We start from the raw sequence: 16936 nt of genomic DNA on the forward strand, positions 1-16936 counted from the left end.
CACAGTCTAGTACAGCAGCTTGGCTGGATCTGCTAGCATGACAGCGCACAGACTTTGCACACTTGTATGTGTTTGATGCCCCCTCTTCCTTCTCCTCCTCCATCAGGACACCTGGCCCTGCCCATGCTGTCAGTAGGAGGACTGGGTAAGACATCCTCTGCCCATACATGGTGGCAGCTTCCTGCTCCCTCCCTCCTGCAGCGATCAATGAGTGCTGCACAGTCTGCAGGCTCAGTCACTACCTAGGCAGGGAGCAGCATCCTCAGCCCGGCTGATCCTGGAGTCACCTACAGCCAGGGGCCAGCTCCTCATCACCTCTGCACCCTCAGCTTTATCCTAGTGGCTGCTCCCCCCCTGGGCTGGTCGGATGTGGCTCCCAATCTCTTCTTTTATCAAGGATGGGCACAGCTGTCTCCAAGAAGAAGGCACTGAGGAATGACACGATCTCACATGTAGCAGCCAAAGTTAGGTAAGTGGCTTCTGTGCTTGTGGTGCCAGGGGGCATTAGTCTGCCAGCTTAGTGACATGTGTCTTGGAATGTTTTACTATGGGTGTATCATGTATGGATTGGTGCACAAGCGTAATACTTTTGCTACTAGAGGCTATCAGACTGCAAGCTCTTGGGTCCAGCCTCGATGTGTAAATGAAGCAGAGTTGCAAAGTGAATTTTAGCAGTGGGCTGCCCCATGTCTCTGGATCACTTGTGCATCCACCTGACTGCTCCTGGTGATATTACATAATTCAGTGGGCTCAGGCTGCCTGCTGTGCCATCTGATGGCATACACTGCTTTGTCTACAGAGACCTTCACCTTACCCCTTGTGCTTCTATAAAGGCCCCGGGCACCCCTTCCCCGGAGTGTACCCCCTAAGGTATTACCATCTAGATTCCAGCACCTCCAGTGAATCCTCAGATGATCCCGGCTCCCTATTAGTCGGAGCAGTTCACAGAGGAGGCAGTTTCTTATTAACTCTGCTTTACAAGTCTTATAGATGGAGTGAAGACAGAGCGATATCTGCCTAATTATAGTGTGACCCATGGAGCCGCACACAGGGGATCACAGGCTCTATGGTGACACTAGCAAACACACTACCACACTTGTGTCTGCTGCACAGAACATGCCGCCGGCTGCAGACGTACAATGTACATAGAATGTGTCACTAAATGCATCACTAGGTTACAGTTCTCTGCTCTCTCCACCATATGGGACCATTACCTATTTTTTGGCTATTGCTTATGCTGCCATAGGCTTTTCTATCTTTATTCTGGTGTGACAACTATCCCTATCAGATGAGTAGATCAGAAGGAGAGGCACTGGATGATAACATCCATCTAGATGGGATTGGACACCCCCATAGTCAGACTGTTGCAGGAATACACTAGATACATGTCACATTATATTGTACATTAAGCCCATAATTCATCAATATGCAGCCAAGGTCATAGTGAAGGGCTCAAACACTAGGATGGTGGTGCCTATATGGGATTTACTATACTGGAAACCAGTAAAACAGATCTCTGGTGCAGAAGTGATAGGATGTGGTCATAGTCCCCGGTTTTGGAAGAAGCAGGGGCCGGCAGCTGTCAGGGGCTAGGATAATGAAGGGGTCATAGACCAATACAGGGGGCACCACATGTAATCCCAGACAGGAGAAAGCCCCCGGACAGAGGTCTCCGTAAACCACTGTGTATTTAGTGGTGTAGTATTAATGTAGTCACAGAATGAAGGAGAATTTTATGGGAATCTTATTTTAGAGAATATTCTCTTCACTTCATGGATGACATGATGTAAATATGTCAAAGTATTCTTCACAAGAGCATGGGTATGTGACATAAGACAAATGTAGTAGAGCCGGTCCTTGGCACCACTTGCTATGGATTATTTGTGGGTCTACATTTTATCCCCCTTAGAATGCAGAACATATTCAGCTCTGCTACAAACACACACACATATATATATATATATATATATATATATATATATATATATATTCTTCTATAAATAGATACATTACCTATAATATTATTATAAGTATTGGGGTTTTGTTTTTGTTCTTTTACATTAGCAGTTGTTACAAGGCTTCTTCACATTATCCTACGTATGTACCTATACAGTTATCCACGTACGTACATATACATGTATCTTGCATGCTCTTTTGGTCTACACTATGTTATTTCATTCTGTGGCTCTCTAGCTGTTGTAACACAACAACTCCCATTATGTTCTGACACTAGTGGAACCAGTCTTTGATATTTGCTATATACCATAGTATCCAGATGCCAATAGACATGACATTAGACATACCCCATAGGCAGCCATGATAAGACTGGTTCAGCTGTCCACTACTTTAGGTCTATAGTCAGCATTCGAAGTAAATCTGCCAGGACACCTCTGGTGTACATCATGCCCTGGTACATTTGACATCTAGCAGTATCAGACTACTACTCCCAGCATTGGGTGGTGCAGATGAGCAGGTTGCACACTACTGACTGGCTCACTATACTATAATGTATTATAATGTAATGAGCAATCCATATGGGACCAGATATGGCCTACTGAACAGCAGTCAGTGATGTGGATCAGGTATATACTGTATATACACAGGCATTCAATGACTGGTAGAATATACCACAGGGTAATAACTCTGCTGCTTTATACAAAGTGCATTAGTGACTCTATTACGTTCCGGGTTAATTCAATTACCTTAAATTGGAGTTATCGGCCTATGGACTCACATGTATTGATCCAGGGATGCATTTACTGTACATGCCCAAATTGAAGGTTATTTCGGTTTTGAGGTATTCTCCATATGACCTTGGCAGATGATGAGGAGGTGGAGGAGACCACTGTGCCTTCATCTGATGTGGTATACCAGTGTCCAGAGAAGGATGATGGTCTGTACTGGGGTGGGCTGAACTATGGGACAGATAGAATACTAGGACATTTGGTTATCTGATGTAGCCCTGTATATAATATATCCTGGTGCACATGTCTATGTAACTGTGACATGAAACAGTTAATATGTCTACTGGGGTGGAGGATTGTAGGTTCATGTATGCAGTTTGTATGTTTTTCCTATGCTCTGCTGTGTACTGTGCCATATTACATGGAGATGCCGCCTTTTCTGACGACCACACTTATCCCGTATGATGTGGACATAACATTCCCCTATAAATAATGGAGCCTGCTCCATAGAGGGGCCATGCTACACGTGGGCAGCTGCTAGGGGCTGACACTTTTACTGGGTATTATCCACCTTTGCTCCATGGCTCAGGTTTTCTGGTGAGCGTCGTCCTCTTACATGGCAGTGTCACCTTCTGGGATTACAGGACCATGCAGCAGTAAATGGGGCTGCGTCACTGCTCCTTACGTGACTAAGATTTTGGAACAGAGTCCAAGACTGAAGCATAGAAGCTCCGGCTGCCCACGCTATAGTGCCCTAACCTATACTATCCTGTGCATAGGGAAATCTGGCATCATTATATCACTGGCCCCGGCACTGCCCACCTACTCAGCTTGAGGAGCCCAGATTGATCTGCAGTCTAGGTACTCCACATACAAGGTAAAAAAAAGGTTTGATCGCCCAAGTGCCAGGGCATCACTTTAACCATGTCAGTGCTGGAAGCCTATACAGAACAAGATTCTATGATTTGGGTGTTAATGCGCCATTACAGGACCATCTCCCCGTATACCAGACAGCGGGGAATGATGACTAGACGTGACAGGAATATTAACTGACTGCTTATGGAGGGTAATAAAATGCTATATAAAGCCTAGTCACTGCCAGGAAGGCTTGGTGACGGTGGGTAGAGCTGGAGAGGATCGCGAGTGTCTCAGACAATCCTCAGCTAAGCTTTGTCTCTATCATCTGGGACACCTCAGTTACTGCATGTAAAAGAAAAGTCTACTTGACTAATCTTAGGATGGGAAAGAAGTGGTCGGAGATTTCCTGCAGTCAGAGCAGATTTGTCTAACTCTTCACTCTGAAAAACAGCACAGTCAGCCCGAGGACATGTCAAGGACTTTCTGGGGTTTATGATTTTGGATAAATGGCTCCTCCAACATTTCCTAGCAGCCCCTAAATTTCTTTGACGTTAGGCCAGTGTAAAACTTTAACTCTCAGCGTGCCTTGACAGACCCTGAGTGGCTGGAGATAGACAGGTGCAGACCCCCAGTCTAAAGTAGCAGTCACATGAGTATATGGATAGCAGTATGAGCACAGGATACAGAGCATTCACTTGTGTCCAGGTCCCACTATAGGGAACATACTGCCCCGATAACACTGCAGATCCTGTCATGTACATGAAAATATGTGTCAGCAAATGATATGGTCGTGTGACTAACATTAGCTTAGTATTTCTTAAACCCAGTAGAAAAACATGAATGTACACATCTGTTTCTGGGGAAAAAAAACGTGTATACCTTTTAACTTCACCACTTGGAACATACGAGCACCTAGTATGACGGAGAAGATTCTGGGAACGTTAGAGTAACTAAAGGAACTAACTTATCAGCTATCCCAGAGATAGGGGCCCCTGCAAACATGACAACAGGGGACCGCCATGTTAACCATATCACTAGAGCAGAGGTTAGCAGCTTTCAGCACTAAAGCTGCTGTGAAACTACAATTCCCAGCATACTCCATTCATATCTGTAAGGGAGCGTTCACACTACCGTCGGTGTCCAACAGGTTGTGTCCGCTCAAAATCTGGCACGGACATTAGGAGTGGACACTAGCTGTGTCCGTGACACCTGCCATTCATCTCAATGGGCATCGGGTGCGTTCTTATGCACTCCGTGCCCGTCCTTCCCTGTCCGCAAGTGAAGATGTCCGACTTCTCAAGCGGACAGAAAAACCGGACCTGTAGGGTTCTTCTGTCCACTTGAGAAGTCGGACATCTTCACTTGCGGACAGGGAAGGAAGGGCACGGAGTGCATAAGAACGCACCCGATGCCCATTTAAGTGAATGACAGGTGTCACGGACTCAGATAGTGTCTGCTCCTAATGTCCGTGCCAGATTTTGAGCGGACACTACCTGTCGGACACCGACGGTAGTGTGAACGCTCCCTAAGAGTTCCAAGAACAACAGAGCAAGCATGCATGCTGGGAGTAGTAGCTTCATAACTGCTGAAGTGCGGACAGCGCCTGCCTTAGGAATAGAGCAATAATTATACTTGCATGCTGTGTCTCCATCTTCTGTATGAGACTACTGGCCACTACTACAGGACCCCCAGCAAGCAGAAACTTGTCCCCTGTAGACAGGTAGTGTTAGAGAAGTATCTGAACCTGTATCCCCCCCCTCCATTTGCAGACTATATTACTTCACAGCTGCATTCACAATTCTGCAGTTTTTTATTGGAAACAGTCGGCAAGCTTGTTATCACAGCTTAGACAAGCTCCTACACTGTCTACCAATAAGTATTTGGACACCCATGCAAATGAAGATATCTGCAGTGTCACTCCTTCCGCCGTTAAATACTGTATTGTGTAGGAAACAGCATTTGCATTAGTCGCATGCAAGATGCCACAAAGTGCAGAGTTGTCTGATTTCGAGAAAGAGGTAATTGTGGGGTACCACAGAAATGGTCGATACTTAAGGAACATACGGGTATTAGGCGAACTAGATTACCCAAAATCTACAGTGGCCTATGTGATTATGAAGTGGAAGGTGAACGGTGATGGTCAGAATGTGCCCTGAGTTGGCAGACCCCGAAACTGAGAGATAGAGACCGACGAGTGCTGGCCAGAGAAATTTGGAAGAACCGCACCCAACCGATGGCTCACATACACCAGGAGTTTCAACAGGCATCCGGGGGTATTGTGTCGCTCAATCCCATACGTAAGGAAGCATCTGCTGGGTTCTACCAAATAATAATATGAATAAATGTTGTTTTTCTATTCTACTATTCAGGTGTCCAAATACTTATTGGTAGACAGAGTAGAATGATGGGCACTTAGTCTGTCTACATCATATGGCTGCACAGAACTTTGTGTGAACATGAAACTACATAAAGTGTAAACTCTGTGCAGACTTTAAGTAAGGCTGTCACCTCCATCTTTATGAGGGTCCCACGATACAGCCACAAAATGTGCATGCAGTTAGTTCATGCATTGTAGAGCAATTGCTTACTGTATAGAAAAGTGCAACGGGCTGTACTATACAGCCTGGAGCTAGAGGCAACTATGAAAATATGTAACATTTTCTGCATTTTCCCAAAGTTTCCAGCCATGTAAATAAGGAACATGAAGGGAGCTACTTACATGATAATAGTGCACCCTGCCTACACACAGAGCGCTGTACACACTGCAAACAGCAAAATGCAGCTATTAAAATCAAACTCCGCTATTCGCATCTGCTCCCCACATGGTAAATTATTATTTTACGGCCATTTTTGTAGATCATGGAATATAAACTAGGGTATAGGTTATGGATGTGCGCAGTTAGTTATCAGCTCCTATCATGTATAACATTATACGTTCTTGTAAGAGGAGTGCTGGGTAGTATCAGAAATAAGCTGCATAGCGCCATCTAGTGCTCAGCCAACTTCATATAGGAATGTCATGATATGCAAGATTTTCTATATGTCCTATTGTCATATCCAGTGGATAGGGATGAGAAGACTGGCGTCCACCATATCTAAACCATCTTATTGTCACTCAGGCGACACGTAGCATAAAAGTAGCCAGGGAAGATGCTAGGAGATCTTTGCAGAGGGGAGACAATGCTATTGTTGGCCCCAACGAATTGCACTAATAGCAAATAAGATCGGGTGACATGCCACACCTATTCTTACTGGCAGCTCTGCAGAATCCCTATTCTTACTGGCAGGTCTCCTCGACCCCTATACTTACTGGCAGGTCTCCTTCACACCTATACTTACCGGAAGGAGTGCTGGACCCCTATACTTACTGGAAGGACTGCTGGACCCCTATACTTACCGGAAGGAGCGCTCGACCACTATTCTTACCGGCACCTAGTTTTGTCAAGTAAAATGGTACCCTCTCTCCCAATTAGAAATTGGAAAGCATAGACATGGACTGCCCCTACAGGTTTCCATCTGAAAAAAGTTCTCAACTTGCCTCATGCACGGTGCACCAAAAGAACTTAAAGATAAACTAGAGAACTAGGACAGCATGAACAAGCACCCTACTGATTTTTGCCCTGATCTGGGAATGAAACAGTTAAGAACTTAATGCACATATAGAATGCAGAACATATAGACAATACCCCATGCTATTCCTTTCTATAGCATTGTAGGAACTGGACAAAGTTAGATTGCAAGCTCCAGAGGATGAGGAGGGAACTACCATCATTGCAGACAGCATTACCATTGCATTATAATGGATGACCCCATCTTTAAGTATATGGACAATATGGGTCCAGTGCACACTTGCATTTTTCTTCCATGTTTGAGGGGGTCTCTGAGTAAGTGACAGATCACAGGGGCATCTCACGGGAGGCTGGAGCTGTGGGCGGAAGCTACAAGGATTATTTTTATAGATGTGGCGTGGGTTGCAAACAAGATGATTATGGGTGTTAAGGAAAGGAGAGGACATGGCGGAGACAAGCCAAGAAGCTAATTTGTGAGCCTGCCAGCGCAGCGGAGATTGGACTTATTCACTAAACGGTGTATTTGGCTGAAGTTTACTGCCTCAGTAATCGGCATCCAATGTCTTCATTATATTCTTCATTAAAACAATCGGCCTCCTGCAGCTTTCATTGTGTTCATCTCATTACTGGCCTAAGGGCCCAGGAAAGAGAAGCAGAAACATGGTCAGTGCATCTTAACCAATGCACCCCGGCATTCTCTACACACGAAGACATGCCCTGATGTCAGCTGTTATTATGACAGATAGCTTTTGCCAAGCCACTAGATCAGTGAAATTTATTAGCAGGACTTGCATTAGTTTTTGGACCAACACCTTTTATCAGCAGTTGTCACTTTGCAGAATGCAAGACCGATCCAGCTTATAATGCAGGTTGTGTAGTACGGTTATATAAATCAGGGCACTGGCTCTTTAAGATCCTCTCACAGACACCACCGCAGGGACAGATCTCTGTTTAGAAGGAGAATAGAAAAGGATTGTTGGCTCCTCCGAAAAACAGCGCCAAGGAATTGAATTGTAGTAACTGTATTACTGAGGGCAGACAATGCATTATCCTTCAGCAGGTCGGGCACAGTGACAACTCCAATCACTCACCTCAACCTGTACATTTCACTTATTGTAACCTAAGCATCTAGTAAACATACAGCCATGAATACTGCATGCATGCTGATGGTTTCCTTACTTTGTGGGGGATGAACACTTTAAAACAACCTATAGAAGATCTAGAGATCTCCTTCGATCATTGTGCTGGAGCTGTCACTACAGACCAATTACTGTGAAAGTACATGATAATGTTAGTGGTAAATAAATGACTAGAGATGAGCGAACAGTGAAATATTCGATATTCGTTTCGAATAGCCCCTCAATATTCAACTATTCGAACAAATATCGAACCCCATTATAGTCTATGGGGAAAAACCATTTGTTTCAGGGGAAACCACAATTCGACTCAAGAGGGTCACCAAGTCCACTATGACACCCCAGGAAATGAGGACAACACCTCTGGAATGCAACTGGGACAGCAGGGGAAGCATGCCTGGGGACATCTAACAAGCTCAAGTCCCTGTATTACGCCACTAATAATGCGGGAGCTGACTTTTTCCCATAAGAATGCATTGACCAGTGTTGATTGGCTGAATGCCATACAGTGTACAGCATTCGGCCAATCACCACTGGTTCTGCCAGAGGCTCGTCTGTGAGGAGGCGGAGTCTAAGATCGGTCCACAGCAGTCTTCATTGTGGTCTGATCTCAGATGTAGCAGTGTTGAGCGCACAGCTCTGCTACACCTGAGATGTAGCAGAGCTGTGTCAACTCTACTATACCTAAGATCGGACCACAATGGAGACTGCTGTGGACCGGTTGTCACGGGATGGTTAGAGTCTATACTATAGGCAATGTGTAATATATATTTCATGTGGAATGTATTCTCTAACCTGTTATATACATCAATGTGTAGTTGGCTGATTAGGGTCTAGTGTGTTAGCACATTGTATGCAAATCCCTCTAACTAGTGAGGACCAGTGAGGACAATGGGTGGAGATAATCTGATCAGTGTCTCCAAGAAGATGTTGGATGGTGCATTGTCCATAGTAGACAGGGAGTCTGCTCTCCTTGGTACAGGTGAGGGGGGAAGGATCTGTGACTCAGCCCTTCCCACCCACAGATATAGGTGTAACAGTCTTAGTATATAGTTGTAGCTGGAGTTAGTATGTTTTAGCCGGCCTGTGCACAGCTCTGCAGAGAGCCAGGATTTAGTTACAGGACCAAGGAGCCAAAGCTATCATTGGATTGTGACTTCTGTGGACTTATTGTTATTACGGTTGATGTGACCGCCGCCGGCTACTAACTTTGTGGATTACAATAAATTGCTGTTGTCTCCCGACCTCTTGCGTCCGTGTTGATTCAAGATATCCTCCGGAGGAAGGACGTATACCTTTGCTCCGTGACACCGATCTTAGACTCCGCCTCCTCACAAACGAGCCTCCAGCAGAACAAGCATTGATTGGCCGAATGCTGTACACTGTATGGCATTCAGCCAATCAACGCTGGTCAATGCATTCCTATGGGAAAAAGTCAGCTCCCGCTCAACTCTGCTATACGTGAGATGTAGCAGTGCTGTGCACTCCACGCTGCTACATCTGAGATGTAGCAGTGCTGTGCACTCCACGCTGCTACATCTGAGATGTAGCAGCGCTGTGTCAACTCTGCTATACCTGAGATGTAGCAGAGCTGTGCCAACTCTGCTACATCTGAGATCGGATCACAATGGAGACTGCTGTGGACCGATCTTAGACTCTGCCTCCTCCGGCAGAACCAGCATTGATTGGCCGAATGCTGTACACTGTATGGCATTTGGCCAATCAACACTGGTCAATGCATTCCTATGAGAAAAAGTCAGCTCCTTCATAACGCAAGCTGACAGCATATAATGGGCTGCCATGAGACAGAGCCCAAAAGAGCTGTTTGAGAAACATTCTTACCTAAATAAAGCTAATTCCTAGCTAATCCTGTCAGTACATCTATCCCTGTCTCACAGTCACATAGTTCACAGTCTCATACGAACGAAATCTGAAACCCACCATTCGTATTGTATAAAGTGGAGGTCACCTGATTTAGCCAGCCAATTACTTTTTCCGATTTTTTTTCGATGCCTACGTTTTCCTACTTCCTATCCCACCTCCCCTGCACAGTTATTGGTGCAAAAAACCACCAGGTAAGGTGGGAGGGGATACGAATTTTTAGTGTGTTTGCCGCGTGCTATTCAATTGGAATCGATTATCTTGAACAGCCTGATATTCGATCGAACACCGTTCACTCATCTCTACAAATGACCCATTCAGTACTAGAAGAATAGGGATAGAATCTGCTAAATATTATCTTATTATACTGCATGTCCCAAGATGAAGGAAAGATTAGAAGTAATGTTTACTCCATAAACACACAAGTGACCACTATAAGACTGCCCCCTACAGACAAGAATATAACTACTATAATACTGCTCCTATGTACAAGAATATAACTGCTATAATACTACTCCTATGTACAAGAATATAACTACTATAATACTGCTCCTATGTACAAGAATATAACTACTATAATACTACCTCCTATGTACAAGAATATAACTACTATAATGCTGCTCCTATGTACAAGAATGTAACTGCTATAATACTACTCCTATGTACAAGAATATAACTACTATAATACTGCTCCTACGTACAAGAATATAACTACTATAATGCTACCTCCTATGCACAAGAATATAACTACTATAATACTGCTCTTATGTACAAGAATATAACTACTATAATACTGCTCTTATGTACAAGAATATAACTACTATAATGCTACCTCCTATGTACAAGACTATAACTACTATAATACTGCTCTTATGTACAAGAATATAACTACTATAATACTACCTCCTATGTACAAGAATATAACTACTATAATACTGCTCCTATGTACAAGAATATAACTACTATAATACTACCTCCTATGTACAAGAATATAACTACTATAATACTACCTCCTATGTACAAGAATATAACTACTATAATACTGCTCTTATGTACAAGAATATAACTACTATAATACTGCTCCTATGTACAAGAATATAACTACTATAATACTACCTCCTATGTACAAGAATATAACTACTATAATACTACCTCCTATGTACAAGAATATAACTACTATAATGCTACCTCCTATGTACAAGACTATAACTACTATAATACTGCTCTTATGTACAAGAATATAACTACTATAATGCTACCTCCTATGTACAAGAATATAACTACTATAATGCTACCTCCTATGTACAAGACTATAACTACTATAATACTGCTCTTATGTACAAGAATATAACTACTATAATACTACCTCCTATGTACAAGAATATAACTACTATAATACTACCTCCTATGTACAAGAATATAACTACTATAATACTGCTCTTATGTACAAGAATATAACTACTATACTACTGCCCCTATGTACAAGAATATACTTGAGTATAAGCTGAGTTTTTCAGCACAGTTTTTGTGCTGAAAAAGTGCGCCTCGGATTATTCTCGCGTCAATACGGTAATTGAAAATGTCACATGACTGGTCTGCAGTTAAAGACATATGTGGGAGGGCGCTGGAGCAGCGCTGCTGCCGATAGGTGAGTGATGAGGTAGCGCTGCCTCCAGGACCGCCCCAAGATGTTTCCAGAGCATCTTCTGGCGTGGAGTGCAGCCCTTGAGTGCTGCCTCACCGACCACCTATTGGCAGCTGCGCTGTTCCAGCGGCCTCCCACAGATGTCTTTCACTGCGGACCAGTTCAATTACCGCTTCAGTCAATATGGTAATTGACTTGACCGTATTAACTCGGCTGCAGCGCGCCTCCACTCCAGTCCCGGCCCCCTCCCCCTGGCTCAGGCCCGCACCTGGCGTGTCGATGACGTCTTACTGCGTCTCAGCACAGGCGGCGTCATCAGGCCCCCTACGCTGAGACGCAGGAGCAACCGCGGGAGAAGACAAGCAGCCGCAGGTGAAGATGAGCAGTGGTGGCAGCGGGAGCAGCAGCGCGAGGTCGGTAAGTATGAGAACTTAATGTTTATTTTATAATAGGCCGCTACCTGCTGAAGTATTCCCAGCAGGTATCGGCCTATTTACCAACCTCCCCAGGCCTGCTCACTGCCGACCTCCGCATCACCTTATGCTATGGGCCGCGGACGCCGGCAGTGAGTAGGCCCGAGCCCCAGCCGCGATCCCACTGCTGCTATTATTTCAGACCCCCGAGTATAATAATCGGAGCCCCAGGGGAGGTGAGAGAAAATAATAAACAGTTTTACTCACCTCTCCGGGATCTGATCATACAGGCCCAAAGCCTTATGGTAGCAGTAGCAGCCTGTTGTCATACAGGCCCAAAGCCTGTGCTAGCAGTAACAGGCTATTATTACTACCACAGGCTTTGGGCCTATATGGTAATATCCCAGACCACGTGACATCTGGGATATTACCATATAGGCCTGAAGCCGGCTAGGATTAACATGAGCACAAACAGAATGTCATGCATTTCCCCCCCCTCGGCTTATACTCGAGTCAATACGTTTTCCCTGTTTTTGTGGTAAAATTAGCGGGTCGGCTTATATTCGGGTCGACTTATACTCGAGTATATACGGTAACTACGATAATACTACCTCCTATGTACAAGAATATAACTACTATAATACTGCCTCCTATAGATAAGACTATAACTACTATATGGAAATATAGATCTTGGATAGTATATAGCATACAGGTGATGTTCCTTCTGCTCTCCTCCGCGCCTCAGTTGTGACACAGCAGAGAACTCTGTAGCAATGACAGGATTCAGTAATGATACATTATATATTATCATGTTACATTATTCAGATATCTGTGGTGAGGCGGGGGAAGTGAGAGGTAATTAAATTCCTTTTCCCGCTGCTTCATATTTAATTATTTAGTCACAAAGGTAACATTTTTATAAGCAAAAATCACATGCAGCCAATCTTCATACTTTAATCAGACCTGTCACATATACACCTACACATTCTGTATACATGTATATTACGCTATAATGTAGACTACAGTCCTATCGTTTATTTTACAGCCTATAGGGTATGTTTGGTATTGTAGTTTAGCGCTATTCATTTAAATCAGTATGAACTGCAATACTATGCACATCCTATAGAGTGGCGCTATTACTGGGTGGGGAGGGGGGAGGAACATTTTCTCGTGTCAAACATCCCTGTTATATATAAAAGTTCTACATATCGATAAGGATATTATGTAGGAGAATGCATGGACACAGATTATGACATATTATTTCTCTCTTTTTAAGAGCAGCGAGGGCCTTTGGAGAATACTTGTCACAGACTCATCCGGACAGCAGGAACGGCTCAGGTAAGAACCAACGTCACTTCATTACGTAGTAAACATTGGATTCTCGTACAGCCTTCAGAATTTCCTTTTTTATTAATGTTGGGATATTCCATTTAATAATTCAGAGACCATAAAACGTCCGCTCTTTGAGGAAATCCTGCGAAATCCTGCCTGTCTGTATTACATCCTTATGGCATCCAGTGGAAGTTCAAGGCTCCATACTGCTGTGTATTATCACGGGTTGTATAGGGGGCCAAAACTCAGGACAGATTCTATTTCTATCCATTTTGTGGCCCAGCCTCATTAATTAAATTATTGGGTCAGTGGAGGGCACAGATAGCATGCAGATATCATCCATATACTGTCCGTACTGTTATCTCACACACAGCACATGCACACATTCATGAGCATGTAGCCTTACAGTAGTTACTTGTACATAGGAGCAGTATTATTTATTTATTATTTATTATGCTTACTTATATAGCACCATCATATTCCGCAGCGCTTTACAAATACTGACAGTCACTGTCCCATATAGGGCTCACAATCTAAATTCCCTATCAGTATGTCTTTGGTGTGTGGGAGGAAATCGAAGTACCCAGAGGAAACCCACGTAAACACGGGGAGAACATCCAAACTCCTTGCAGATGTTGTCCTTGGCAGGATTCGAACCCAGGACTCCAGTGCTGCAAGGCTGCAGTGCTAACCACTGAGCCATTATAATAGATATATTTTTGTACATAGGAGCAGTATTATAATAGTTATATTCTTGTACATAGGAGGCAGTATTATAGTCGTTATATTCTTGCACATAGGAGGTAGTATTATAGTTGTTATATTCTTGTACATAGGAGCAGTATTATAGTAGTTATATTCTTGTACATAGGAGCAGTATTATAGTAGTTATATTCTTGTACATAGGAGCAGTATTATAGCAGTTATATTCTTGTACATAGGAGCAGTATTATAGCAGTTATATTCTTGTACATAGGAGCAGTATTATAGTAATTATATACTTATACATAGGGGGTAGTATTATAGTAGCTATATTCTTGTACATAGGAGGTAGTATTATAGTAGTTATACTCTTGTACATAGGAGGAAGAATTATAGTAGTTATATTCTTGTACATTGGGTACAGTATTATAATAGCACTTTTTCCATTTGGTTAAACAAAGCTCTTGTCTGTAAGTGTGATTTACACTGCAGTTTTCCTGAGCGCCACTTTTAATAATTAAGCATTGGGACCAGAATGTTCAAGGTGACACTGAAGACTTTGACATCAGATTAGCATCTCTATAACAGTGCACCAGCTGCCACCTTTTACTCTGTTATACCCATACCCTTTATACTGTTGCATGTGGTGCAAGATACTCCAACAGGGAGCATCTGTATGTAAAAAAACATTTATTGAAACTAATTACATTGATCTGTTTTTCTCATTATCCAACTACCCAGCAGGGTCCCATCCCAGAAAACTACACATACAGTGATTGAAACAAGTAATTAGGTCTGAGAAAAGTTAATTTGCAATGCCCTGTGCGCGTTCTGTACGGAACACAAAAGGCCGCGTGTTCTCTGAATGTAGACTTGCAATTTTATGTTCTGCGGAGCACTTTGTATGCAGTGATGGCTCACTTTACAAGCAGTGGGGGTGAGCAACAATACTTGTTTTTGAGACTGGCAATACGGAAATGTTGGATAAATTTATAGAACAAGTTCTGGAGCCATCTGCATCCTGTTTAGGAAATTATGTGAAGATTGTGTCTTGTAGGTTTTATTATTCTTCATCTTTTAGGTGCTTTCTTAATAGTGTATTGTTTCTGTGACCTTGAAGGACTTCTGTCATTTTAGACTAATATCTTTTGCTGGAAATCTGGGTGTGAACTGTACTCAGTTATCTTGGCACCTGTGTAGATAATCTGTCATGCCAGGAAAATGGCATTCATCAGAAGAAAGGGGGGAAAGAGGCTCAGAGGTCAAATGAGCACAAAAGCTAGATATCACCTGTAATGATCTTGTTGGAGCTAAATTATAAGTTACTGTCACCTTCAGGAGGAGTCAGCAAGAAACAAAATATCATGAATTGTACTGGGAGCCTGGGAGAGATGCCAGGAGAGATTGAATGCAATTTACTGGGCAAAATATTACAAAGAAGGAGAGTAAATACAGAGTTATATTAGAAGTCTCAGGATATTAATGTACAGAGCTCCTGGATTTAGATGCACCATTGCCCCGTACCCCCAAGTATCAGTGTGTCGTTATCCTGAACCTCACGAGTCAGCTTGTCATTATCCTGTACCCAATTGTTAGCCTGTCATTGTCCTTTACGCCCGTGTCAGCATATCATGATCCTGTACCCCAAATGTTAGCCTGTCATTATCCCCTACCCCAAGTGTCAATCTGTCATTATCCCCTACCCCAAGTTTCAACCTGTTATTATCCCCTACCCGAAGTGTCAGACAGTCATACTACAGTGTTCCCTCTTCTTTGCCCCGTATTATCTGTCTAGTTGTTCACATGAGACCCCTTGACATTCTTATACACAGTAACAGTCACCTCTAGGGCCTTCTCCAGCCTTCCCTGACACTGCAGCACAGTCATGTCCTTCTCTAATAGAGTTGCTGGCCTCTAGACCCTTCCCATTCTCGATGTCATGCTGCAGCTATGAGTTAATAGTTCTTCATCATGTAGCATTGCTCCAGTCTTTCTACATTGTACATAAGACGACCATTCCGGCTTTTAGCAGCTTCTCCCCTGATTTCTCACATAATACAGATTGTCTTTCCCTCTGGAGACATTCAGCTACGTGTAGAGCTTGGTGAGCTGCGGGTTGAACGTTGTCTAAGCTGCGTTTAATTATTGCTAGACCTGTTTTAATTACTCGAGCTCCAGCCTTACACACCACGAGCGGCTCCTGTACATTCAGCCGCCTCAGCATTACCAGCACTGGAGGGACCGCTACTGTCTCGCCCCGAGCAGCTGACCTACGCATCATAGAGATATTGAAATTCAGGCAGTGGATTAGGCAATAGGACTGAAATAGACGCCGCATGTATGTGGATTGTTTACTGCAACCAGGATTACTTATTGAGTAAATGTGGTGTAATGGGCTACATTATTGGATAATGCTTCACCCCAATATACCACCCAGTGGTGACATATACCATATACATTCAGTCCGAAGACCATTGCAGTTTCATGGCTCCATAGTGTGTAAGCTTCACTGTGACACACTCAAGACAATGAAAGTGGTGTAAAGGTGCCTATATAAGCCACATGAATTTTGGCTAAAGCCTTTGATTCTGGTAGTACAGGCACACCATGTAATCTGTATATGAACGTCCCGATTTGCCCTCCAAAAAAGTACCATTCATATGCTGGGTTTCGGTAAGCATGATCCTTTGATCTCATAGGACTAAAGCAGCAGCCT

At 43.5% G+C, this 16936-nt stretch overlaps 1 protein-coding gene across 4 annotated transcripts in view; it reads left to right on the top strand.

The window, feature by feature from the left end:
• Positions 1 to 252: 252 nt before the first annotated feature.
• The window catches only part of NSMF (NMDA receptor synaptonuclear signaling and neuronal migration factor), a 38345-nt gene continuing 21661 nt past the window's right edge, over positions 253 to 16936 (top strand). For 2 of the 4 annotated variants that reach the window (XM_075259117.1, XM_075259114.1), the window contains exons 1-2: positions 253 to 469; positions 13463 to 13524. In XM_075259117.1, coding sequence (XP_075115218.1) covers positions 399 to 469; positions 13463 to 13524 — 133 coding nt within the window. In that variant the 5' untranslated portion in view covers positions 253 to 398. The remainder of the gene's footprint in view (positions 470 to 13462; positions 13525 to 16936) is intronic. The other 2 variants (XM_075259115.1, XM_075259116.1) reach the window with 2 other exon arrangements.

The sequence above is a fragment of the Leptodactylus fuscus genome, chromosome 11, assembly GCF_031893055.1.
Source record: "Leptodactylus fuscus isolate aLepFus1 chromosome 11, aLepFus1.hap2, whole genome shotgun sequence".
NCBI lineage: Eukaryota > Metazoa > Chordata > Amphibia > Anura > Leptodactylidae > Leptodactylus > Leptodactylus fuscus.